The 27,961-nt window shown below is 37.5% G+C and overlaps 1 protein-coding gene across 2 annotated transcripts; it reads left to right on the forward strand.

The window, feature by feature from the left end:
• On the forward strand, positions 1-27,948 carry HEMK2 (HemK methyltransferase 2, ETF1 glutamine and histone H4 lysine). 2 transcript variants are annotated; one of them, XM_082460607.1, is made up of 6 exons: positions 7-244; positions 2,228-2,314; positions 4,100-4,190; positions 8,945-9,028; positions 13,544-13,685; positions 14,770-27,948. In XM_082460607.1, exons 1-6 carry the CDS (start codon positions 72-74, stop codon positions 14,874-14,876), a joined length of 684 nt encoding a protein of 227 aa, XP_082316733.1. In that variant the 5' UTR covers positions 7-71; the 3' UTR covers positions 14,877-27,948. The 2 variants fall into 2 exon arrangements, with proteins under 2 accessions (XP_082316734.1, XP_082316733.1); XM_082460608.1 differs by lacking the exons at positions 13,544-13,685; positions 14,770-27,948 and adding an exon at positions 9,656-13,537 and having other exon boundaries at positions 1-244.
• The last annotated feature ends 13 nt before the right edge of the window (positions 27,949-27,961 follow it).

The following is a 27,961-nucleotide window of genomic DNA, read 5'->3' on the forward strand; positions in this document are numbered from 1 at the left end:
TGTAAGCGAGGCGACTCTCCGCCCCCCGGTGCTCCGCCCCCACTGCTGGGCCTGCGCCCTTGCACGCACGCATGCGCATTGCGCATAAGCGTGGGCCGGAGGAGCGAAAGATGGCGGTGCCTTGCCTCCCCACGCCATTGCACAGGCATGTGGGCCGTGGCGCCTTCAGCGACGTGTACGAGCCCGCGGAGGACACATTCCTGCTGCTGGACGCGCTCGAGGCGGCGGCAGCCGAACTCACGGGGTGCGAGGAGGGCGAGGGTCCCCGCGGGAGAGGGCTCGGGAGTCCTGGAGAGGCGGCGGCGGACGATCAAGGCAAGGACTGTCGCCACTGTCTCCGAGAGGAGGCGGTGTCGGTCCACTTGGCGACAGTTGACACCAGAACACCGTAACTGAGGACTTTTCCGTGGATACACGTAGTCAGTGTAGCGGGGATCTGTCCGCAGTTGCCAAGGTGGTGTTTTGGTTTCAGGGGCCCCATGCTTCCTCACCACGCCGGGATGTATCTTTTCCTATCAGCTGTTAACTGAAGACCCTAAGCCCCTGAGAGTAGCGATATTATAACACGTTCAAAAGCAAAACATTCTGAAAACGCTGCGTCTTAATATTACAACTTTTAGTAAATATCAGTGTCGCATGGCATTAATTTACTCAGTACATAAAAGCATCCTCTAGCAATGGAAGGGCACAAAAAGGAAATGAGGTTGTAAAATATTGGAGTAGGGGAGTGTATTTAAACCCACTGAATAGCATACTCAGCTATCTAGCAACAACCATTATCCCCATGTGACTACTGAGCACTTGAGATGTAACTAGTACGGAATTTTTCATTTAACTGTAAAAAATTTAAAGTTACATGCAGCTAGCTGCCTATAGAATATACCCTAGCTCCTAATAAGTATTAAAATTGATTTGTTGAAGTGCTCATATAAGTTTTAAATTAATAATATAAAAAGAGTGAATACTTGCATTGTCATTTTTTAAATGAAGGAAATTTGGATAATTAGATTTATGTAAAGATCAAGAGTTAAAATGGGTTTTCTCAGGATGAAACAAAGAGTTGTCAGGCTTCAAAGATCCATATTGTGTTTATTTATCCCTCTTGGTCAGATTTTTCCATGTGTAAAATGCCCCAACTATTATTAAACTAGTTTTTCATTGTGAATGGTGGAACTTTTGGATTTACTGGAATATAGAATGGAACAGTACTGTTTTATAACTTGTCTTTTATTATCAAGATATAACAGAAAGATTTACAAGCACAAAGTGCCTTGCAAAGTGTGCTGTAAAAGGAACTGATTTTGTTTTAAAGTCTTGGGTATTTCTGGTCTAGGAGTTTTAATTATTTATGAGGCCACAATAGTTATTTTCAAGTAGAAGCCTCCTGGTAAGATTCAACAGACCTTCCTACAGCACAGTAAAGGCTTGTCAGATGTGTAGAATGGTTCCAAAAGTGAGAAACCGCTGGAGTTTGTTGTTTTTGAATAGTTGTTTGGAAAGTTAGGTGCTAGAGAGGCCCCTAAATCCCATCAAACCTATTTCTGTAATGGGGATAATTCGTGCCTTTGATGTATGTATATGATTATAGGGAAGTACAAATACAGTAGAATCAAGAATTTATTATATTCAATAGCATTCTTAAGCGTATTATTAATATTCTAAGATCAGATACTCAGATATTTTCCCAATTCAGTGTAGAGCTGTACGAATATGGAATTTCTTTGCTGCTCTAAATCTATTATCAGTAGAATGGGGGAACTTTTTTTTCCCTGGGATATGCTGATGGACTTATGAATTTCTTCAAAGTGACAGAAAATGTTTTTCATAAATAAATATTGTAATAATATCCTACCATTTTAGGAAATACCAAACTAGAAGCTCCTTGTGGGAAGGGCTGATGTCTTCCATATTAATATTTCCAACCCTAAATTAACATTCCATGGTTTATGTAATATTTTATGGAAATTAATTGAAAGCTACCTGTTACATTACTATTTTACAGACTTAAAATAAATTACATACCCCAAAACAGTTTTGAACTATGCAGTATTAAACAAGCACAAAGTGGTTGTCGGAAATCAGCTTATTTATAAATTTCTTTTAAATTTCCATATATTTGTAGGTGAGGGATGATGCTGGAGAAATAGACATAAAAGTAGCATGAGTTATTTTCCGAGATGTGTATTTTAATACCACTACTAATACTTGTTTTATTTTGTTTTTTTAGAGTGGAAATATGCCTTGAAGTAGGGTCAGGGTCTGGAGTGGTATCTGCATTCCTAGCCTCTATGATAGGTCCTCAAGCTTTGTACATGTAAGTATACAAATTCATCCACATCTTGGTCTAAGAGTTTCACTATGGATATAACTGCTTGAATGAAATCATTTTTGTAAGTAAATAATATGTATCTGATAGTGTCTATTTAAGCGTAGTAAGTACTCAGATGCAAATTATGCTTCCCTAAAAGTTATAATTGCGTGTTCAAAACCATTCCATCATACTGCATAATTATACAAGAAGCATAATAATTTTAGGTCATCTCTAAATTTGAATCTTTTTTTTTTAATTAATTTATTTATTTTTGGCTGCATTGGGTCTTCATTGCTGCGCGTGGGCTTTCTCTAGTTGCGGCGAGCGGGGGCTACTCTTCATTGCGGTGCATGGGCTTCTCATTGCTGTGGCTTCTCTTGTTGCAGAGCACAGGCTCTAGGCGTGCGGGCTTCAGTAGTTGTGGCATGCAGGCTCAGTAGTTGTGGCTTGTGGGCTCTAGAGAGCAGGCTCAGTAGTTGTGGCGTATGGGCTTAGTTGCTATGCGGCACGTGGGATCTTCCCGGACCAGGGGTCGAACCCGTGTCCCCTGTGTTGGCAGGTGGATTCTTAACCACTGCACCCAGGCTACTGGGACCCAGTCCCTCTCTCTCTTCCTCCCCTTCCCAGACCTTTGCCCCGGCTTTGCTGGCCAAGTCGTGGGTCTTTCTTCCATCCCTTCAGTGCATGGTACAGTTCACTTTGGCCCTTTTCCATCCATTCCCACCTCATTGCTAACCACACAGTACATTCCAGCCCCTCCCCTCAGAGGCCTTGAGAAGGCCTACATTGGTTCCCTCATCCCCATCCTTGTCCTGCCCTCTTCCCTCACCAGCTGGTTTAGAAGGGTTTAGAATTCCGTTTGTCTTTTTTGAGTACATTGTACACACCAAAGTGTCGAGCCAGCCCTTAATAACACCCACCACATTCTGAGCCGCCTCCTCAGCATTGTGCAGGGCAGCTTGCCTCCCTCCTGCTTCCCCACCTTCCTCCCTACCTCCTTAACTTTGTACTAGGCGGGCCTGGGCCTGCACCAGCTCAGCATCTTCTCCATTTTTTTCATATTATTTATTATTTTAATTTTCTATTAAATTATTGGAATAAAAAAATGAATCCTTTTTTAGATAAATAAGTTGATTATCAGAAAAAATTGGAAGTTAATAAAATTTCTCTTTAGAAGATTTGAGAATATAGAAAATATAAAGAAGAAAATAAAAATCACCTTGGTGGTGCAGTGTTTAAGACCCCACGCTCCCAGTGCAGGGAGCCTGTGTTCGATCCCTGGTCAGGGAACTAGATCCCACCTGCATGCCGCAACTAGGAGTTTGCATGCCACACCTAAGGAACCCACCTGCCTCAACTAAGACCAGGCGCAACCAAATAAATAATTTTTTTTTTAAATCACCTATAAATTTTACCACACATGGTCCAACTGTGTTTCCTCTATTTTTTTTTTTTTCATTTCCTATGTTTTTCATTTAATATTGTATGATGAGCATTTTCCTTTTAAATTTCATTTTTGGTAGCTACATAGTATTCTTCTACTGGATTCAGAATTTAATAAATTCCTTCAGATATGTGTGCATGTAAGTGTATTCTTCTACTCTTGGACATTATATCAATATAACAATCTTTTTCGTCAATATAACAAATCTGAGTTCCTTTTTTTTATTCACCATTATTAAAGCATTCCAATTTTTTTATAGATCTACTTTACGTAAAAGGAGTAGAACATTCCTTGAATTTTTGTCGGTAGACACAGGATGTAGTTGGTTTCTTTTCTGTTTATAGGTGCACTGATGTCAACCCTGAGGCGGCAGCGTGTACCCTGGAGACAGCACGCTGTAACAAAGTCCACATTCAACCAGTAATTACGGATTTGGTAAGCTGTTAGTTCTTGTCCAGTACTGTAATAATTAATTTTCTTTTCAAGTAAGTTAAGGTCAAGGTGATTTAGGTCAAAGAAACTTGAGTCATTAATTAACTTTTAACCCGCTGAGCAAAGTAAATTCTTGACTGATATAATCCATCTTTTCCACAATTCAAAGGAACTTTCTCTTGGCCTGTATAGATCAGGTATCTTTCAGTCAGAAGAATGCTCAAACTGGCTTTGATAAAAAGAGTGAACGGTTTCAGGAACTCAAATGATGTTACAGGCATCTTTTTCTTAGCTCTAAACTTCTCTCTAGTGGCTGTATTCCTCAGCAGTCGTTCCCTTCATGGTAATAAGATGCTTGCATGCCTGTATCTTGTTTCTCAGCAACTTCACAGGGAAAGAAACACTTTCTATTCAGTTACTCTAGCAGAAGCCCCAGAATGAGTACCATTTGTTATATCAGCTTTAGTCATATGCCTGTCTCTCAAGGGGGATTGGAATATGCACATGATTGGCTTGAGCCTGAGTCATAGTCTCACTCCCGCAGCTCGGTTGGGATAATCCAAGCCACCTGGATTGAGAATGAGAGGAGGTAGAGTTTCCCCAATGAAAGTCAAGGACATGTAATCAGATGAAAGGCAGAATGGGTCCTGGGCAGGTCAAAACAACAAATGACAACTACAGAACCATCATTTTAAGTTACACATCGTACGTTTTTCAGTTTCAGTTTTTAAAACATTTTACATTATATTACTAAGATTTGGATGATTCTGAACTTTTTTTCAGTTATAAATGTGAATGCCTTTTTATAAGCAAAAATCATAATAGTATGTACCAGGTGGGCATAAGAAATATAAAATGCTTTCCGTGCTTCTTGACCTGTATTATTCTTGTACTGATAAGGGTATCGAGCTTTTCTCTTTTTTAAACTCACAAATGATTTTGCAGCTTAGAAGGAATTAAGCCAAAGATCTAAGAAATTCTATACATATCACTAGAAGTTGTTACTGCCATTAAAAATTAGACTATCAAGAAAGATACTCAATCAGTGTGGTGATTTTACTCTTTAAATTTTTATTTTATTTATTTTTTATTTATTTATTTTTGGCTACGTTGGGTCTTTGTTGCTGCGCGCGGACTTTCTCTAGTTGCGGCGAGCGGGGGCTACTCTTCGTTGCGGTGCACAGGCTTCTCATTGCAGTGGCTTCTCTTGTTGCAGAGCATGGGCTCTAGGTGTGCGAGCTTCAGTAGTTGCAGCACACGGGCCCTAGAGCGCACAGGTTTCAGTAGTTGTGGCTTGCGGGCTTAGTTGCTCTGTGGCATGTGGGATCCTCCTGGACCCAGGGATCAAACCCGTGTCCCCTGCATTGGCAGGCGGATTCTTAACCACTGTGCCACCAGGGAAGTCCCTAAATTTTTAAAGTTGTTTCTTTAATGTGTCCATAATTAGTATTATATATTTTTTTTGATAGAACAGTAAAACTTTAGAGATACAAGAAATTCAGAATATCTATTTTTGTTAACAGAGGTAAGGGACACTTTTGAAAGTCACATAACTAATAAAGTGATAAATCCAGAATTTAAGCCCACATCTTCTGAATCAAAGTCAAGAGGTCTCACAGCTGTTTTATAACATGACTGGTGGTAGTCAGTTCTAAAGCTGTCAGAATCCATTCTTTCAGTAATGAAAGCTGACCATGATGCGGAGTGTTGACTTGTGGCAAAGAAGGTAGGAAGAGATAGGTATGACCATAGGTATTGTGATCAGTTTACAAAACTCTTTACATTTGCTTGTATTCAGAACACTGGACATAGAGTGTCATAGCTATCATATAAAAGAAAATCATTGTTTTGGATAACTGAGTTTGTTCACAAAGTAGTACTTTCATTGTATTTCTTTTTTAGTTTTAGAAGAAAATCTTTTTCAAATATGTCTTATGCATTTCCTTACATTCTTAAAACAAAATGAACATAATTTTACCTTTTAGTGATTCAGGGTCATTAATATGAGTATCAGTTATTATTCTGTACTATATGTGATAATGACTAAGGTTTATTCAGGTGTTTCTGCCTTTACATTAAGTAGCTGTAGCCTGCAGTGATTTTGAGATTTTATTTTCTCTCCTCTTTGTCTGTCTTTTCACTTGCTTTATGTTGTTATGTTTCACTGCTACCCATTGATAGCACTTTCCTGTCTCTTTTCATGTGCTTTGTGCTAGAATAGCAAACAATTAATTTAGTTAGACTTGTATTTAAACTAACAGTTAAGGGATTCTGAATAAGTGCTTCTCACACAAAGTACCTTTTGCTGTATGGATTTAAAACTTGCTGTCAGAGGCCTTTTTTGCTTACTTCTTAATTCTTGGATTTATTCTAGTGCTGTGAGACTATTCAAAAGGTAGATATGGATGAGTGAGGGTTGCCTGTAATTAGACTTTATATCCAGTCCACAGTGACTTCTCATTTAAATCCATTTCCTTTTTAACTCCGTAATTTTCTACTTTTTTAGTGTCAATTTGTTCCTTTATTTGAAGTCCAGTACTGAAATGATTATTAGTATATAGTACCTCAGGGCCATCATAAATAATTACACAGCAAATTCTTTTCTAATTTCCTTACTCAGCATTTCTGGAAAATTACATTTTTGAATTCTTTTTACAATTGGGAAACTTAATTTCTTTATGGAATTGAAAACAAAGCTTTTGGTTATTTCAAATGTACTTCCTCACCAATGTTATTACTAGAAAAAACAGCAGATTAGCTAGTCGCCTTTCTACTTGCAGAAGATACACCTGAATTATGTTCCGCAAAATAGTTATCTGTTCTCTTTTTAAGTGAGTAGAGAAAGAAGTTACCTTTGAAGAATAGCAGGGTTGGTATTCATGAGTGAGAGTCAGTGTGAAGTAATAATTGAAGGAAATGGCTTTAGGGGTGAGAACTCATCCAGATACAGCATTTTTACTTTACTGTGCCTGTGAAGGTATAGGATGACATCATCAGACATAATTTTTTAAATACTTAGTTATTTAATTCAATCAGAGGGATGCTTTAAATGGCATTTTGCCCTAAATATACTTTCTTTAAAAAGACATTTTTCTTATTCTATAGAAAGTTGTATCAGTTCAAATATTTATAAAATGCCAAACAACTGATGTTTTCAGGTCTCTTCCCACTACTTTTAGTCCTTTGTTTCTTTGATATCTAATTGTTTTAGCCAGTACATATACAAGTAATTAAAGAAGTAGAAAGAAAAATAAAACTCTGTCTTCTGATATTTTTGTCATTCATATATGTTTTCTGTCATCTCGTAAAACATTTCCCTTGGTTATAGAAAATAAATGTTAAGTTAGCAGCTATAACTTTTTTTTTTTTTAAACATCTTTATTGAAGTATAATTGCTTCACAATGGTGTGTTAGTTTCTGCTTTATAGCAAAGTGAATCAGCTACACATATACACACGTTCCCATATCTCCTCCCTCCCGCATCTCCCTCCCTCCCACCCTCCCCATCCCACCCCCCCAGGCGGTCACAAAGCACCGAGCTGATCTCCCTGTGCTATGTGGCTGCTTCCCACTAGCTATCTATTTTACATTTGGTAGTGTATATATGTCCATGACACTCTCTCACCCTGTCACATCTCACCTCTCTCCCTCCCCATATCCTCAAGTCCATTCTTTAGTAGGTCTGTGTCTTTATTCCCATCTTGCCACTAGGTTCTTCATGACCTTTTTTTTTTCCCTTAGATTCCATATATATGTGTTAGCATACTGTATTTGTTTTTCTCTTTCTGACTTACTTCACTCTGTATGACAGACTCTAACTCCATCCACCTCATTACAAATACCTCCATTTCATTTCTTTTTATGGCTGAGTAATATTCCATTGTATATATGTGCCACATCTTCTTTATCCATTCATCCGATGATGGACACTTAGGTTGCTTCCATGTCCTGGCTATTGTAAATAGAGCTGCAATGAACATTTTGGTACATGACTCTTTTTGAATTATGGTTTTCTCAGGGTATATGCCCAGTAGTGGGATTGCTGGGTTGTATGGTAGTTCTATTTTTAGTTTTTTAAGGAATCTCCATACAGTTCTCCATAGTGGCTGTATCAATTTACATTCCCACCAACAGTGCAAGAGTGTTCCCTTTTCTCCACACCCTCTCCAGCATTTATTGTTTGTAGATTTTTTGATGATGGCCATTCTGACCGGTGTGAGATGATACCTCATTGTAGTTTTGATTTGCATTTCTCTAATGATTAATGATGTTGAGCATTCTTTCATGTGTCTGTTGGCCATCTGTATATCTTCTTTGGAGAAATGTCTATTTAGGTCTTCTGCCCATTTTTGGATTGGGTTGTTTGTTTTTTTGTTATTGAGCTTCATGAGCTAGCAACTATAACTTTAAAGTTGTGCACAAATCTATGTAGAATATATGAGAGCTTGCCTCCATCTTGTTTTATCTTCTAAAAGTGAGTGCAGAATGTAAACATGAGCTACTGAAGAGCAGAGGGTCATTCTGATAAATAGGTTATTTTCCTTATTTTTAGGTGAATGCATATAATCTTTATCTGAATGAAAGTGTAATGATATTTATCTCCATTTCTGTCTTAAATTTGGCTCTCTAACACATTTTTTCTAAAAACATGAGAGAGTATATTTAAGGATTGATTAGATGGATATCTATCTATCCATCTACTTATTTACTATTTCTGGGTCCAGCTTAAAATTCTGACTATTTTGAACATTTTTTAGGTCAAAGGCTTGCTACCAAGATTGAAGGAAAAAGTTGATCTTCTGGTGTTTAATCCTCCCTATGTAGTGACTCCACCTGAAGAGGTAAGACATATAACAAAATTTAATTACTAATATTTTCAGCTTTTTTCTATCTAAAAGTCAAACATACTTCATCATATGACATCAGTCAGCTGCTAATAACACAGGCTGCTCTCATTTTACTCATAATTGTCAATTATTGGATACTATTGGTAGACATAGGAAAGGAACCTGAAACTAATGGAAATACAAACTGTGGTCCATATCTATTCTTTAAAATCCCATCCAAATCAAGCCATGGTGTTTAAATTCATGTATCTGTGTGTACCTTTATCATGAATAACAAATTTGCAAAAAAAAATATTTTTAATCACCTTAAATTCCCTTAGGAATTATTTCTGAAAGTCTCAGCTTTCATCCTTTCACAGGTGTCAGGAAGTGGGGGTGGGGGAAAGCAGTCCTCATCTCAGGTAGGAAAAAGCTGTAACCCTGACACGCATTGCTGTAGCATTTCCAGTGATGAAGAGGCAGACCACAGTAACCATTTCCCAGTTTAAAGCAGGGGTGGTCAAAGCAGACAAAAGTTTAGTGAAGGACTAGCTAGCTTTCCTCTGAATTATTGTACCTATTTTATTCTTTGATGATCACTCTCTGGCAAGACTGATAAATATTACATTCACCTTTACCAAGATGAGAAGGGTCTATATTGCTGCTGTGACTACTGAGAAATTCTTGGTCCCCTGACATATGAACTCATGTGAGAAGGAAAGTCATTGTCATAAGGTGAACAGCAGTTGAGGTAAATGCAGCTTAATAAAACTTTTTTTTAAATAAATTTATTTATTTATTTATTTTTGGCTGCGTTGGGTCTTCGTTGCTGAGCGTGGGCTTTCTCTAGTTATGGCGAGCTACTAGAGGCGGGCTACTCTTCGTTGTGGTGCGCAGGCTTCTCATTGTGGTGGCTTCTCGTTGCAGAGCATGGGCTCAAGGCACGTGGGCTTCAGTAGTTGTGGCGCGTGGGCTCAGTAGTTGTGGCGCGTGGGCTCAGTAGTTGTGGCTCGCAGGCTCTAGAGCACAGGCTCAGTAGTTGAGGCGCACAGGCTTAGTTGCTCCTCTGCATGTGGGAACTTCCTGGACTAGGGATTGAACCCGTCTCCCCTGCATTGGCAGGAGGATTCTTAACCACTGCACCACCAGTGAAGTCCCTGCAGCTTAATAAAACTCTTTAGAAAAGCACTGTGGAAATAAATATCAAGCATGACAAAAATGTTTTAGTCCAATAATCTCAGTCTTTGAGATCTAATTTAGGAAAATGATTAACAGTAGAATATAAATTGTAATTTACAAAAATATGTTTAGTGCACCTTTATTTATGATGACAAGTAAAATGAACCTATATATGTAACAGAAGAGAGACAGTTAAGTAAATCATGGTTTATCAGGTCTACAGACTACTAGGAGGACTAGTGAATGAGGAGGAGATTCTGGGAATATGGTGAGATGAATGGGCTTCCTTTCTCCCACATTCCTACTCCTAAGCTGTGTGTGTAATTATGTAGGTAATTCAGTGTGGGCAATGACTTGGGCTTTGTCAGAGTTCCAACAGAGAGAGATGATAGTGTCATAATTTCCATTAGCTGAGCAATTAGCTGGAGAGCAGGGTTAAATACAGCACAATAAAGATTTTCTGGAGCCTGAAAACATGCTTTACTATGTAAAACATTAGGAAATGAATTTAAAGAGAATGTAGTCTCTGTCAAGACCTGAATCAGTGGTATGGAAACCAAATGAAAATATTTCAGTGCATTGAGCATGAAGAGAAAAAGAAGGAAACAATGAAGGTAAAAGTTAAGAGACTTAGAGGTTAGATCCAGGAGACATACAAATAGTAGGAGTTTGTACATATAAAAAGTTGTGGCTATACCTACTATTACATCCCTCAACATGAGGTTAGGTACTGTTGGTTTGTACCTGTGACTTATAAAGTATCAGGAGCAGGCACAGCAAAGCCCAGGTAGTAGGCAGTCAGCAGACCACCAAACGTGACTCCTTCCAGAGATGAAAACTTCCCCTCTGTGGCCTGTGAGAATGTGGTTGTTGCCAGGAGATCCTCCTGGAGGGCCGTCTCTAGTGCAAGCAGAAAAACCTGGCTGAGCATCCCTGGGGGGGCGGGGCATGTAAACAGGGTCCAGCACAGAGGGCTCCTAGTCCACACTGAAACAGAAATGACAAGGGACAGGCTTGGCAAAAGCTGTCGTCACCATGCACTCTTTCCACAGATAACTTTACCCTGTGAAACAGCCAGAGAATGGGCTCCACCAAAATAAGGGAGTAAGCCAAGAAACGGGAAGATATGGGCCCCAGAAAAAGGGAATTCTTGGAATGTTAGAAAAGGGAAGTCTCCAGGAGGAAAGTCATGACAAAAAAAGCAGAGGAACTGATAAATTCCCTAGTATGATTAACTATGTGGGAAATTATATTGAGGAGCTTATGATAAATATGAGAATAATTTAAATTAGATACAAAAAAAATTAAGCAAATGGACATGCTGAATGCCCATCAATAGCTAAATAAGAAATGATACTTTTCCACAATAAAATATCATGCAGCCATTAAAAAGGAAATTGAACTATACCTGATCACATGAGGAGATTTCCATATGGTACTGTTGAGAAAAGCAAGATACAGGTAAGAATGTAGATATAATCCTTTTTTCGTAAAACACGGACAAAAAAGAAAAACGTGTGTGTGTGTATGTAAGATGGGAGGGTAGCAGACAAGCAAAACAGGAAAAGTACAGTTTGTTTTTTAAAGGAGGTATATGAACATATTTCTCTTAATTGTACATGTATATGGTTATAGGTATAAAGAAATTCTTTTTTATGGCCACGCCATGTGGCTTGCGGGATCTTAGTTCCCCAACCAGGGATCAAACCTATGCCCCCTGCAGCGGAAGTATGGAGCCCTAACCACTGGACTGCCAGGGAATTCCCAAGAAATTATTTTTAATGGGGAAATATATGCCATGATAAATGAATAAAAGCAGAATGTATAATTGTATGTAAATAATTTAAACTAAAACATGGACAAAAACCATTAAAGGGATTAGGAAGAAAATCATTGTATTAGAGTTTAAGTCGTTTTTGAGTGATTTCATCAAGATATTCTTTTTTTTTTAATGTTTTTATTGGAGTATAATTGCTTTACAATGGTGTGTTAGTTTCTGCTTTATAACAAAGTGAATCAGTTATACATATACATATGTTCCCATATCTCTTCCCTCTTGCGTCTCCCTCCCTCCCACCCTCCCTATCTCACCCTTCTAGCTGGTCACAAAGCACCGAGCTGATCTCCCTGTGCTATGTGGCTGCTTCCCACTAGCTATTTTAAATTTGGTACTGTATATATGTCCATATATACACTACCACTCTCTCACTTTGTCCCAGCTTACCCTCCCCCTCCCCGTGTCCTCAAGTCCATTCTCGAGTAGGTCTGCATCTTTATTCCCGTCTTGCCCCTAGGTTCTTCATGACCATTTTTTTTTTTTTTTGGTTCCATATATATGTGTTAGCATACGGTATTTGTTTTTCTCTTTCTGACTTACTTCACTCTGTATGACAGACTCTAGGTCCATCCACCTCACTACAAATAACTCAGCTTCATTTCTTTTTATGGCTGAGTAGTATTCCATTGTATGTATGTGCCACATCTTCTTTATCCATTCATCTCTCGATGTATTCTTAAGTTTTAGAAACATGTACAACGTTAAGGATCTAAAGATTTTTAATACTATATAAACTAATGGGTTTTGTTTCTATACTATAATTAGATCATTATAGGAAAAAATGCTTCAATGTACTTTTATGTAATAAATGGGTTCCCAAAAAGGGACTGTAGTACTCTCAGTAATCTAGAAGAGAGCCAGATACAGTGGGACATTTTGAAACTTTGTTTCTGCAAAGTAGATCTCTAATAATACAATTTCTCCCTTTTAGTTTCTTCCTAATTGTTCTGTATTAAGTATAAGAATTTAAACATTGTATTAATAGTATCAATTATTATTAAACCACATTATTATGCTCAGAGCACTGTTCTCACACTTTAAATGTACTTCCTCATTTATTCCTAAAGGACAAAAATAATTTTTTATCATTTTCCTAATTTTACAGATAAAACTGTTGTTTTTCTAATTTTACAGGTAAGAGAGGAAACTAATTCATCAAGATTACAGACTTATCTGTATAAGATTTGGAGACATGAAGGGTTCTGTGAGGGAATTTTCTCCTGTAGTGCCAGCTGCCGTAATTAAATGTGAAATGGTGACAGATATTTAGGACCTTTAGCTTTATGTTACTAATCACACAAAGGTCTATCCCAAGGGCAAAAAAAAAGATTACAGGCTTATGCAAGGTCACACATGCTAGGAAATGGTGGGGCTCAGATTCAACTTTACTGCTGCCTCCTCATCAGCAGTAAAATAAAAAGTGTATACCCACTTGGTGAATGTTACTTGTCAAAAAGATTCAGTTTTTTTAATGTAACAAGTCAAAACAGAACAATCTTTCTAATTGGTCACAGGTAAGGAGTCACGGGATAGAGGCAGCTTGGGCTGGTGGCAGAAATGGTCGTGAAGTCATGGACAGATTGTTTCCACTGGCTCCAGAGCTCCTTTCACCAAGAGGATTGTTCTATTTAGTCACCATTAAAGAAAACAATCCAGGTAATACAGACCAGTTTATCTTTTGACCATTTACTTTGCTGAAATCAAGGCTAATTATGTCAAAGACAGTAGTAACCCAGAATGTTAATGAATGTAGTCACTGACAACAGATAATACAGACATAACATTCATGTTGAAAGAGGAGAGAGATTTTTTAGAGGTAGATTTTTCTGATTTTAAAGAGTATTGTCTTTTTTGGAGTGAGGGAGAGTTTTTTCCCTAATTTATCAACTAATATTCAAATACAGAATCTATAATTTCTTCTTACAACACCTCACCCTCAATTCACCCTGTGAATTTTCTCTCTATATTCTAGTCTTTATGTCTTTGACAGTTCTGCTGCATACTCTTTAGTTCATCTGAAGTTTTATCATGAAAGGTATCTCCTGATACGATTTTTATATCTTGGTTTTCAGATTACTTGGTTAAAAATCGACCATAATCTTTCTTCTCTTTTCTGTACATCTCAGGATTGATTATTATCTTATATGTTACATTCTCAGCCCCTCAAATCACATCATAATTACTAGGGTTTTCGGTTTGTTTGGTTTTGAGGGGGTTTTTTGTTTTTTGTAACTCCAGTTTCTTGGTTTCATCTTTTTAGTGTTACTTATTTGGAAAGGGAAGGTCTTGCTTTTTTCAGTACTCTTGAAAGAAATAAGCTACTTCATTTACTACCACTTTTCAATGTCAGTATATGATTTGCACACACCCTCGTTGGCATTTTTCATCCAAAAGGGAGGATATAGGGCAGAGATTAGAGCCAATCAACTAAAAAATGAATCATTTACTGTAATAGCAAGTATAACTAACGTTTCTGTTGAGTCCAGAATAGGCTACCACTGCAAAGCAGTTATTCAGTCTGATTAGAATTCTCAGCAACACCCTGAAAATCCAAGGTGCTCTCATCTTTCTAAAGTCCAAGTTCACTTCAACAGAAATTACATGGTATATGCTATTTTCTTAGATAAATAGAATTTGTAAATAGTCTGTGTTTATCATCTTATTAAACTGTTTAGTGATAATATGTACTTCACCATATGATTTAATTGGATTTTACCTTTTGTTTTAATTTTCGTTTTAGAAGAAATTTTGGAAATAATGAAGACAAAAGGTCTACAAGGGACCACTGCACTTTCCAGGCAAGCAGGCCAAGAAATCCTTTCAGTCCTCAAGTTCACCAAGTCCTAATCTACAGTGTGTGCTACTGAAAGCTGCATGCATTTCGCATATTTTGAAACAGAAGTCATTTCTTAGTTAACAAGTAAAGTCAGAAATTTGTCATATAGAAAAAGGCATAAGAGTAAGGCATTTCCTTTTACCCAGGAATCAGGCCTACAGAAATATTTGCACAAATGCAAGTAAATATATATAATATATATATAATTTGAATTTTATATATTATATAATATGTGGCGAATATATAATAAAAAATTATATTTGTATATGAAGAGGATGTTCATTTCAGCATTACTTGTAATGGCAAAACAATGAAGTTAACCTAAATGTCCATCAGCAAAGGGATTGGTAAAATAAATTACAGTATATTCATGTTACTGAACATGAGTGACATATCCAGCCATTAAACACAAGTCAGTTCTGTATATACTGAACCAGAAGGGGTTCATGATGTACTATTGAGTAGTGAAAAAAATCAAGTTGCAAAATAGTACTAACCTATATGTATATTTTTGAAAAGCTAACAACAAAAGTTTGTGTGTATGTGTATATAAGAAATTCTCAAAAGGTAAATAACAGGTGGGAATAGAGGAACTTTCATTCTTTTGTGTTGGCGTTTGTACAATGATAGTGTATTCTGTAATTAAACACAATCTTTTATCTAAAATGTTTTAAGTTTACCTTTACTTATTGTCTCCATTCTCTTTCTATTATTTAGAATGGCTTCTGCCTCCATTCTTCTCCTTGGTCACGTTTTTCCTACTTTTTATCCTCTATCATCATATATTTCTGTTTTCTTCTTGCATATATATTGCAGACTGCTTTCATTTTTTTCTTAGGTCCGGGAGAGTTGTATGTAAATAAACCCAGCACTCAAATTAATCACATTTTTAAGAGCCCACATGTATCTTTCAAGAAATGTCAAATTACCTTTACTAAATTTAGGAACCTCTTCTGTAACTTCCCCACCATTTAAAATATACAGTTGACCCTTGAACACCGTGGGTTTGAACTGTACGGGTCCACTTATACACAGATCTTTTTCAATAAAGACATACTACAGTAGTTCACAATCAGTGGTTGGTTGAATCTGTGGATGCCGTGGAGGGCTGACTGTAGAGTTATATGTGGATTTTTGACTGTGAGGGGGGTCAGCGCCCTAACCCCCGTGTTGTTCAAGGGTCAACTGTATTTATCAAAATCAATTAGCAGGACTGTGTAGGACCAGAGTGAGAGGAATCTATAATTTTTTAATTTGGCTACATTCAGAATCACCTGAGGAAGTTCAAGATTATACATTCCTAAACCCCACCATAAACCCATGGTATACTCTGCTGACCAGACCTAAAACCTGTATTTTTTAAAATGTACTCCTCAACATTCTTTAAGGCACCCTGTCAAATTTTAGAACTATTGCTTTAGATAGCATGCTCATTTAATCCTTTGGACAATCCACAGAAAGAATAGAATTATCCACCTTCGATGTTCAGAAAGGTTAAATAATTTGTTCAAAGAAACACAGTAGTAAAGAGTGAAAACAGTATGTCAACATTTCAAACACAGATCTGACTCCAAAAGCTGTCTTTTTCTTTGCTTATGCTGCTTTCAGCAGCAAAAATGTCAAAATTAGTATTTACTTAAATCTGATATCTGTAAATAAATTTCCATTCCCAGAAACAGTGCCATCTGAATGAAGTCTTATAGTAAATAACCTCTTGTATCCCAGGAGAAAAAAAAATTAACCTTAGAATTTTACTGTGGGCTCTTAGTCATAGTTTTGGGGAATGAGGTCTTGAATACTTTTTCAAATAATGTTTGAAATACTTTTAAATTAGTATAGAGGACTTCTATCAACATAGGAAACAAAACATAGAAATGCTACGTAAAACACCAAGGACTTCACATACATAGCTGTTGCAGACTGAATTGTGTCTCCCCCCCTACCCCACCCTTGTCACCACCACCAAATGCATGTGTTGAAGCCCTAATCCCCTCTTACCTCAGAATATGACTGTATTTAGAGATAGGGCCTTAAGAGAGGTAGTTAAATAAAAAGGCCATTAGGGTGGGCCCTAATCCAATCTGGTGTTCTTTATTTTTCTTACTGGGGTATAATTATTTTACAATGTTGTGTTAGTTTCTACAATACAGTGAAGTGGAATTCTTTGTGCTATACAGCAGGTTCTCATTAGTTATCTGTTTTATACATATTAGTGTATGTACGTCAATCCCAATCTCCCAATTCATCCCACCCCCCCTTTCCCCCTTGGTGTCCATATGTTTGTTCTCTACATCTGTGTCTCTATTTCTGCCTTGCAAACCGGTTCATCTGTACCATTTTTCTAGATTCCACATATATGTGTTAATATACGATATTTGTTTTTCTCTTTTTGACTTCACTCATATGACAGTCTCTAGGTCCATCCACGTCTCTACAAAAGACCCAATTTTGTTCCTTTTTATGGCTGAGTAATATTCCGTTGTATATATGTACCACTTCTTCTTTATCCATTCATCTGTCAATGGGCACTTAGGTTGCTTCCATGACCTGGCTATTGTAAATAGAGCTGCAATGAACATTGGGATGCATGTGTGACTGGTGTCCTTATAAGAAAAGGAGATTTAAAAACATCAGGAATGCTTGTACACAGAGGAAAGACCATGTGAGGACACAGAAGGTGGCCACTTCAAGCCAAGGAAAGAGGTCTGAGGAGAAAACAACCTGCTGCTACCTTGATCTTGGACTTCTAGACTCCAGAAGAGTGAGGAAATAAATGTCTGCTGTTTACGCCATTCATCCTGTGTTATTTTGTCATGGCAACCCTAGCAAGCTAACAGGGAAATACCCACGTTCTGCAAACAGTCAATCAGAGCGGAGGGAAAAAAATAACTCAGAATTGGTCACCCAAGGAATACAGATACTGGAATTGTTATATAGAATGTTTGAAATGTTTAGAGCTAACATAATCAAGAAGGAGACACACAAGAAGATAACTGTTTGGAAAGAAGAAATTCAAGGCAACTTTTAAAAATGAGAAATAGAATTCCTGAAATCAAAAGCCACTATGGGGACTTCCCTGGTGGTGCAGCGGTTAAGAATCTGCCTGCCAATGCAGGGGACATGGGTTCAAGCCCTGGTCCGGGAAGATCCCACATGCCACGGAGCAACTAAGCCCACGTGCTGCAACTACTGAAGCCTGCGCGCCTAGAGCCTGTGCTCTGCAACAAGAGAAGCTACCTCAATAAGAAGCCCATACGCTGCAATGAAGAGTAACCCCCGCTCACTGCAACTAGAGAAAGCCCACACACAGCAACAAAGACACAATGCAGCCAAAAATAAATAAATAAATTAATTAATTAATTATTTTAAAAAAGCCACTATGGAGAAGGTAAAAAAAGATAGCTAACAAGATAATTAATGAACTGAAAGAAACAATGTAGCTCTGAGAGACAAAAAGAGAAAATATGAAGAAAAATAATGATTATGGAGGATAGAATGCAAAGGTCTAGCAAAACAAGAATCCCAAAAAGAATGTAAGAAAGAGACTGTTTGGAAAGGTAATGGCTAATGTTTTTCCTGAACTGACATTTTAAGAAGATGAGGCCTCTCTCACCTTCTGAGATGGACCACACTCTGTCTTTGGAGTGTGTATCTCCCTGAATAAACCTTTCACTTTACTATGGCTCACTCTTGAATTCTTTCCTGCAACAATGTGAAGAAATCAGGAAAATATAGACCATAATCAGGGGAAAATCAATCAGTAGAAACAGACCCAACAATGATAGATTATAAACTACTAAACAAGGACTTTAAGATAGTTATTATAAACATTATGAATAAGTACAAAGATATAAAGAAAAACTTGAATATAATGAGAAGTAAATATTTAAAAAGAACTAAGCAGAACTTCTAAAGATCAAAAATATGATATATGAAGTAAAATTATCACTATAAGGGATTAGCAGAGGAAAAGATCAGTGAATAAGAAAACAGTGACAGCACAATCCAAATACAAAAAGGGAGATTTAAAAACAAAAAACACTGAAAATATAGGAACAAAACCTCAGTGATCTGTGGGACAATATAAAGCAGGACAATATATATGCAGTCAAATTCCCAGAAAGAGAAGAGAAAGAGTAGGAGAGCTGAAAAAAAAGTGTTTAAAGAGCTGATATCCAAAATTTTTCAAAATGATAAAAACTATAGGTCTTCCCTGGTGGCACAGTGGTTAAGAATCCCCCTGCCAATGCAGGGGACATGGGTTTGGGCCCAGGTTCAGGCCCTGGTCCAGGAAGATCCCACATGCCGTGGAGCAACTAAGCCCATGCACCACAACTACTGAGCCTGCGCTCTAGAGCCCGCGAGCCACAACTACTGAGCCCGTGCGCCACAACTACTGAGCCTGCATTCTAGAGCCCATGCTCCACAACAAGAGAAGCCACCGCAATGAGAAGCCCACGCACCGCAACAAAGAGTAGCCCCTGCTCGCCGTAACTAGAGAAAGCCCGTGCACAGCAACGAAGATCCAACACAGCCAAGAATAAATTAATTAATTAAAAAGAAGATGAATCCTGGAAGCAAAAAATGGATAAAGGAGAATCCATACCTAGACATATAGTAGTGATATTGCAAAACACCAAAGGCAAAGAGATCTTAAAAGGCAATCAAAGAGAAGGAAGGTACACATCACTATTAAGCAGATGTTGACAAACTGTGTTTGTAAATAAAATGTTAGGACACAGCCACTCCAGTTCATTTCTGCATTGCCTGTGGCTGCTTTGGACTTCAGTGGCAGAGCTGAGTAACTGCAAGTTACCATTGAAACCATATGGCCCACAAACCACAAAATATTTACTCTTTGTTCCTTTAATATGTTTGCCAACCCCTGCTATAAAGGAACTATAATTGAAACAACAACAGAGTTCTTAAACAGCTACAGTGGAAGCCAGAAGCCAGTGGAGTAAGATCTTCAAAATGTTGAGAGTAGTGGTCCACCTATTGTGTTCCCAGCAAAACTCTTACAAGTGAGGTTTTAAAAAGTAACATTTACAGGTAAAAATGAAGGCGTTTACCAATAAGAGATCTACAGTAAAGGAACTTCTAAAAACGTATTTCAGGAAAAAGAAAAAACATCCCAGGGGTCTCAAATGGAAAAAATAACTGATGGCAAATAAAATGCAAAAGATGTACATAAATGCAAACAAACATTATATAAAATACTACTAGTAATTATAGTGTGATTTAATTGGTTTGAAAATAGAAATAACAAATATTGAACAGCTGCATAAAATTAGGTAGGGCATTTTGATTAGGGTGAAAGTGTTCTAAATTCTTTGCAATGTTCAGGAGGTAAAGATAGTACTTAATATGTATGTGTGGTAGGCTGAATAATGGCCCCCAAAGATATCTATTTTCTAGCCCCTAGAACCCTGTGAATGTTACTTTATACAATAAAAGGAACTTGCCAGAAGTGATTAAGGATTTTGAGATGGGAAGATTATCCTGGATTATCTAGGTAGGCCCTAAGTGTAATCACAAGTGTATTATAAGACAGAGGCAGAGGGAGATTTTAATACAAAAGAGGAGAAGTTTATTATGACGATGCTGCTGGCTTTGAAGGTGGAACAAGGGACCATGAACTAAAGGATCGCAAGGAATCAGCCCTGGAAGCTAGAAAAGGCAAGGAAATGATTCTCCCCTAAAGCTTCCCAAGGGAGTGAGACCCTGCTGACACCTTGATTTTGGCCCAGAGAACCCCATTTCAGACTTCAGGCCACCAGAACTGCAAGAGAAAAAATTCCTGTTGTTCTAAGCCACTAAGGTTACGGTAATTTGTTCCAGCAGCCATAGGAAGCTAATACAGTATGGTCAAAGTTCAAGGGTAACCACCAAAATAGTAGAAACAGGAGAGGAAAACAGCAAATTATAAAACAAAAAGCCTCAATTAAAAAAAAAGACAAATAGAAAAGGGGGGTAAATCAAGGTAATGAGATATAATTTAGAATATCTCAGTTATCCAAGTAATTGAATTAAACTCACTGGCTAGAAGAAAAATGTTATAATTTTTTAATTTCAATTATACAGTGATTCTAAGAGACTTACCTGAAGTATAGTACATTTTAAGATTGGAAATAAAAGGATGGGAAAAGATATATTAGACAAAGCAACAAGCTGAGATAGCTACATTAATAGTTGACTATACTGGGTTGAATAGTGTTCCCCCCAAAATTCACGTCCATCCAGAACCTGTGAATGTGACCTTATTGGGAAATAGGGTCTTTGCAGATGTAATTAAGTTAAGGTGACATCATACTGGACTAGGGTGGGCCCTAAATCCAATATGATGGTTGTCTTTGTAAGAAGAAGGACATTTGGATGTAGAGACACAGGCACAGGGAAAATACCACATGAAGATGAGGCAGAGATTGAAGTGATGAGTCTACAAGCCAAGGAGTGCCAAGAATTGCCACCAACTACCAGAAGCTGGAAGAGGCAAGAAAGGATTCTTCCCCAAAGCCCTCATGGGGAGCATGGCCCTGCTGACACCCTGACTTCAGACTTCTAGCCTCCAGAACTCTGAGAGAATAAATTTCTATTGTTTTAAGCCACCCAGCTGTGTGGTATTTTGTTACAGCAGCTTTGGGAAGCTAATACGCTGACAATAAGTTAAAAGCGCTATTAGGGATAGAAATGGACACTAAAGAATGATAAAAGGTGTACAGGCAGATATTCACAGTTATAAACTTGAATGTAACTGTAAAAGAGCCTCATACTATACAAAATAAAAATAGAAATGCAAGTTTAAGTTGACCAATCAGTCATACAGGAAGATTTCAAATCCCCTATCAATTACCACAACATCAAGGAGATTTACAAGAAACATAAAGGTAGATTTGAACAATAGAAATGTTTGATTTATAGACTAACGTATAATAGAACTCTGGAGCCAACAATTAGAGAATACATAAGCATACATGGGATGTTTACAAACATAATTAACCTATTAGGCCAAAAGCAAATCCCTGTAATAATCAAAGAATCAGTATCATATAGCCCATATTCTCTGATTATAAAGTAGTTAGGTTATAAATCACTAAGAAAAAGATAAATTTTAAAACTCTTCATACATTTGCAAAATTTAAAACATGCTTCTAAATAACTTATAGGTCAAAATTAAGTGATAATGGGCATTTTTTTAAATGACTGAATGATATGAAAATTTCAATATCAGAACTTAGGGAATTCAGTGGAAGTAAAACTTAGAAGGAAATTTACAGCCTTAAATGCTTATAAAAGAAAAGAAGAAAGGCTTAGAATTAATATACTAGGTATCCAGTTTGAGAAGCTAGAATAAATTCTCTAAAAAAGTAGGAAAATTGGCAATATGATATAGATGAGAGCAAAAATTTATTTTATTTTTATTTATTAATTTATTTTGGTCACACTGGGCAGCCTGTGCGATCTTAGTTCCCTGACCAGGGATTGAATCCAGGCCCTCGGCAGTGAAAGCACTGAGTCCTAACCACTGGACTGCCAGAGAATTCCCAAAAATTGATTTTAAAAGAAAGATACAATAATATATCAAAGGACAAATATCTGAAAAATGAGAAATTCTGATTATATTGATAATGAAAAAGAGAAGTCACAAGAGAAAAAATATGAACACTTGGATGCCAATAATTTTTAAACAGAGATGAAATGGACAACTTCCTAGAACTTTCTCAAGCTTCAGCATTCACTACAATATCCTGTATGGGTTGTTAAACCACAAGATAAAGGTAGCACATGTTTGCATCTGAGTCGTTTTCTCAGGCTGGTCCCTGCTTATAGATGTTTAGAGGTCCAAAATCTCTTTTCATTTTGGATGGTCTCAGTCCAAGTTATATTTCCACTGATGTAGTTCTCTTTAAAACTCTAAGGTCTCATGAAAATCTTTTTGGGGTTAACTCGATTAGATATATGCCACACACATAAATCTTTTCAAGATAAGCCCTGCTCTACCGTGGGCTTCTGCTGAGATATCTTAGGGTTAATGCCCTTAAGCTTCCTAGAGGCCCTATTATTTAAGAGAATCTGTGAGGCTCATCCTTAAAATATTTAAAGAGCCTTTATTCTGACTGAAAATGCTCTAAGACACCACCTTTGATCTTTCTGAGGTCTTAGTGAAGGATTTTATAGTCATACCTTTAATTTCATCTTTAGGCCATGAATTTGATTTTTGCTCCAATGGCAAAGTGAAAACAACTTAGGCTGAGTTTCACTGTCATTCTCACAGATCTATAAACTCCAACTAGATTGGCTTAGCTCACTGGCATAGGCAGTAGAATTGGCAAGAAAAACCTCATGATTTAAGTGAAGAGTGGGAAAGGAGTATGAAGTACAGGTCACCAGGGAGACTTGTTTCCAAACTATAGCCCTTGGCTGTGGGTCCTATGACAGTACTTTTGCAAACGTGCCATAACAACATTCTGGGGAGTGGATTATTGTATGAAGGCCCATTGGCTCCAGTAAGCCAGCACTAATGGCGGTTCCACAGAAAACACTGCAGGACACGGCACTGTCGAGAAATGTAAAGGATCTGAGCTTTTACCCTACTTGTAAGCTAACAGGTTAACCTGACACACTCTCACTGTTGGCAGAAGAAAGAAGGCTTCTCGATCAGAGACAAAGAACTTTATTACTCAGCCTAGCAGTTAATATGAGCATCACCATATTTTCATCAGCTTCTCCTTGCCCTGGAGTCCTACAGGAGCAACATGGAGGGAGCCAGAAGGATAACTGGCATACACAGTGGGTTGCATTATAGAAGAGAAACCCTGAATTTAAGGGAACCCCAAATTTTCCTTGTGGGCATTAAGCATGCCTTCCCTTTGCTGTGTAGACACTGTGTTTATTAGACTGGAGGGTAAGAGTACCTGCTCTTTGAGAAATGTCTTCTCTCTGCTTTGGAGAGAGACACTATCACTATTTTCTAAAGGATGGTCACTATACAGATGTATTTTTTAAATTTATTTATTTTATTTATTTATTTTTGGCTGCGTTGGGTCTTCATTGCTGCGCGCGGGCTTTCTCTAGTTGCGGTGAGCGGGGGCTACTCTTCATTTCAGTGCACGGGCTTCTCATTGCAGTGGCTTCTCTTGTTGCAGAGCACAGGCTCTAGGCATGTGGGCTTCAGTAGTTCTGGCACGCGGGCTCAGTAGTTGTGGCTGTGGGCTCTAGAGCGCAGGCTCAGTATTTGTGGCACACGGGCTTAATTGTTCCACGGCATGTGGGATCTTCTTGGACCAGGGCTCGAACCCATGTCCCCTGCATTGGCAGGCAGATTCTTAACCACTGCGCCACCAGGGAAGCCCTATACAAATATTCTTGAAGAGATAATCCAGAACAAAGGGAAGTTAGTGCCTTAATTTCAAGACATGAAGAAACACAAGAGATCCATGAAGATTATCTTCCAACATGCATCTTCAGCCAAGTGGGGGAGATACCAGGGACTACAAACAGTGACTGCATGTCCATAGGGCCTTCTGCTGAGACACTGCAGTGAATATCATAGCTCGTGTGACAAGAGTCCCACAGACTGGGTCTTCTGGCTCAGAGCCCCTGAGCATAACTGCCACAGTAGGGTGATAGTTGAGATTTTGGTTAAAGGTTAGGTCCTACGGGTCCAATCCTATTCAAGACACCACAGCTAGGGGCTATGATAACCAGCTGGTTTCAAACAGGTGACAACTAGTGAAATTTAACCATTCACCACTGCCAGAATTCAGAATACATTAGTGAGTCTCCTGAAGTTTGGTGGCACTGACAGAGGCTTCTGTTAACAGCTTTGGGGTGCTATTCATGTTGTGTTGATCTAGTTCAAGGGCTGGCAAACTACAGCCCACAGGCGAAATCTGGCCCACTACCTGCTTTTGTAAATAAAGTTTTATTGGACCACAGCTTTTCATTCATTCATTTGCTTTTGCGATACACTGGCAGAGTTAAATAGTTGCCCATAAAGCCTAAAATATTTACTACTTGGCCCTTTACAGAAAGTTTAACAACCCCTGTTCTAGTTAACCAGGGAGAAAATAGAGCAACGCTTCTTAACCCTCACTGCAGACTATAATTGCCTGAATATATTTCAAAATACACTGATGCCAGGAGCCCCACCATACACCATCAAATCAGAATCTTGAGGGATGAGAGCTGGGAATCAGTATATTTTCAAAACTCCCCATATGACTCTAATATGCAGCCAGGATTGATAACCACAGGAATAGAGGCTTTGGTAAGGGATGCCCATCCCCCTTCATAGGTGCAGTAATGGTTGTAAAGTCTGAGCAACTCCCTTGTCTCAGTAGAGGAAAAGGGGGCACCTACACTGGCAAGGGCTGGGCTTGCCCTAAACTGGCCTTAGAAATACAGACACTGGACCTAAGAAGAGAACCTGAACCAATGGCCATTACATCTCTTGCTTCAGTGCTAGCTGAGCATCTCACTCGAGCAGTTTACACAAGAGTCAGAGAATTGGCAGATGGTGCCAATCTCTGCTTTCAGAAGGAAGGCATAACCTATGTTGATGGGCTAAGTCAGTCCTTGAGGACCTGGCAGACCTATTCTATCTAAGGTACAAGTAATCATTAGTGAAGTATGCTCAAATGGAGGGCACAAGATGCAGTGACTGGCATGTGTAACATGGCACTAGTGCAGAGTGGGGCTAAACATGCCACAGCTAGGAGTGTAAGTACTAGAGAGCCCAAAAGTGATGATGTAGACTTTTGAGAGTTGGCCATAAAAGGTATTACAGCTTCTGTCTGTCTTGGGTCACTCTCTCTGGAGGAATCCAGATGCCATGTTTGTAAGAAAACTCAACACCTTGAAGACACCTAAGTGGTGAGAGGCCACAGTCTCCTGCCCACAGCCATGTGAGTGAATCATTTGGAAGAGTATCCTCCAACCCCGATCAAGCCTTCAGATGATAACTGCAGCCACAGCCAACATCTTGACCTCAACTTCATGACAGACCCCAAAATAGAGCCACCCAGTTACGCCAGCCTCAAATTCCTGACCCATAGAAATTGTGTTAGAAAATAAATGTTTGTTTTAAATTAAGGTTTGGGGTGATTTGTTACATAGTAATAAATAACTAATAAAACCGTCAAACAGCTTTCTATTCAATGTGGAGCTTTTTAACTTAATTTGTAACATGCACAATGTTGTCAGATGTTGGTTGTATCTTCAACGGAATGAATATCCAAGAGGTTTATTCAGTTCCTTGAACTGAATTTTAAAATTTTTGGACCAATTTTGGCATTGACTTAACTGATTTCTTTTGACATATCTGATGATACTGACATTATTTAACTGAAAAGTTCTGCTAATGAAACATCAACAATGATAGCTTTGCTTTTCATGTGTGAAATAAAAATGAGAACAGAAAATAATGAAATTACTTGAGAATAATCACTTAATTTAAATGGAAAGTCATGCTTCACAGAATGATATATAAATGCACTTTTTGCAGTAACATGTAATAAAACAATTGTCTATGAGCAGTCACTTTAAAATAATTATACATTTTTGAAGTAGGCGGATGACTCCCACAGTGTATGGTAAATATCATACTTTTAAAATTAATTTTTAAAAATTTTATGTTTTAATATTAGCTCAAATGTTTAATAGTTCAGTTAGTGTAAAGTGTGTGTGTGTGTAAATTAACTACAGGGCTATTTGGTAGAATATCACACTTGAGATGTTATCATAAATAATACAGTCACTGCAACCAATTTCAAATTCACTTCTGCTTCATAGCTTTCATAAATTAGAAAGAACTTTGTTTTTAGCACAACATTGTGCTCCACCAAAATCTGTATGTGCATTATCTCCACTGTGGGGATTTTAAAGTATGTCCACAAATTCTTTGACACTCCTCCCTTCAAAACGTGGAGTCTACTTTTTAACCCCTTGAGTGTGAGCTGGTCTTAGTGATTCACTTCTAAGGATTAGAATATGCAAAGGGAAAAACAGTAACCACAACAAAGTAGAAATAATAACCACAATGAAGTATATGTAGAAATTTATTTCAAAAAGTGAAAATAAAAATGAAGGCCAAATTGCTTCATATATTTTTTAAACAACAAAAAAAAATTTTAAACCCTCACTTTTAGATAACTGAGTCAAATTAACAGTCATATTGAAAATTATGAAATGAAAAAGTACCACATATCAATACTTCTGGAAAAGGGTTCAAGTAATATAAAGAGAGAAATATATCTCTCAAATACATCTATTAGAAAACAAAAACTATAGAAGATCAATGAATAGCTCAAGAAGTTACAAAAAGAATAAACTATTACAAGTATAACGAAATAACAGAAAAAAATTAATGAAACATAAAAGAATCTGAGTGGTCAAACAAAACAAAGACCTGTTCTCTGAAAAGATTACTTAGATATATCTTTAGTTAGGTTGATCAAGAAAAAAGAGAAATAAGGCACAAATCAATAATATTAGGGATGAAAAATCATACAGTGTATAAATACTAAAAATCATAAGAAAATACCATGAATAACTTTATACCAATCCATTTAAAAACAGATGAAATGAATAATTTCCTAAGAAAATAAAACTTACTAACTTGTGAAAAAATAGAACATCTTAAAGAATCTATGACCATTAAAGAAAGTTAGTTGAGTATCTGCCCACTCCACTCCACAAAACGAAAGCACCAGGCCCAGGTGATTTTACAAGTGAGTTTTATCAAACACTCAAGAACCCTAACTCATTTTTTTAAATATGAGCTATTATATCATTGATATACTAGTATATCATTGATACCAAAACCAAACAGAAACAATATAAGAAAGAAAATTAAAGGTTAATATCACTTATGAATATAAATACAGTACAATAAAGATGATCATAGGGTGGTTTGTGAAGAAGCAGACTTTGAAAAAATATCTTTAAAATCCACAAATATATTATTAGTAATAATAGTATAGATCATGACCAAGTAGGGTTTATACTAAGAATGCAAGGATGGTTCAAGATTAGAAAATCTAGGTAATCACCACGAGGATAAAGAGAAGGAAAAAAGAAAACCTTGTCATTTACT

Source organism: Balaenoptera physalus (genome assembly GCF_965194825.1).
Source record: "Balaenoptera physalus genome assembly, chromosome: 4".
NCBI lineage: Eukaryota > Metazoa > Chordata > Mammalia > Artiodactyla > Balaenopteridae > Balaenoptera > Balaenoptera physalus.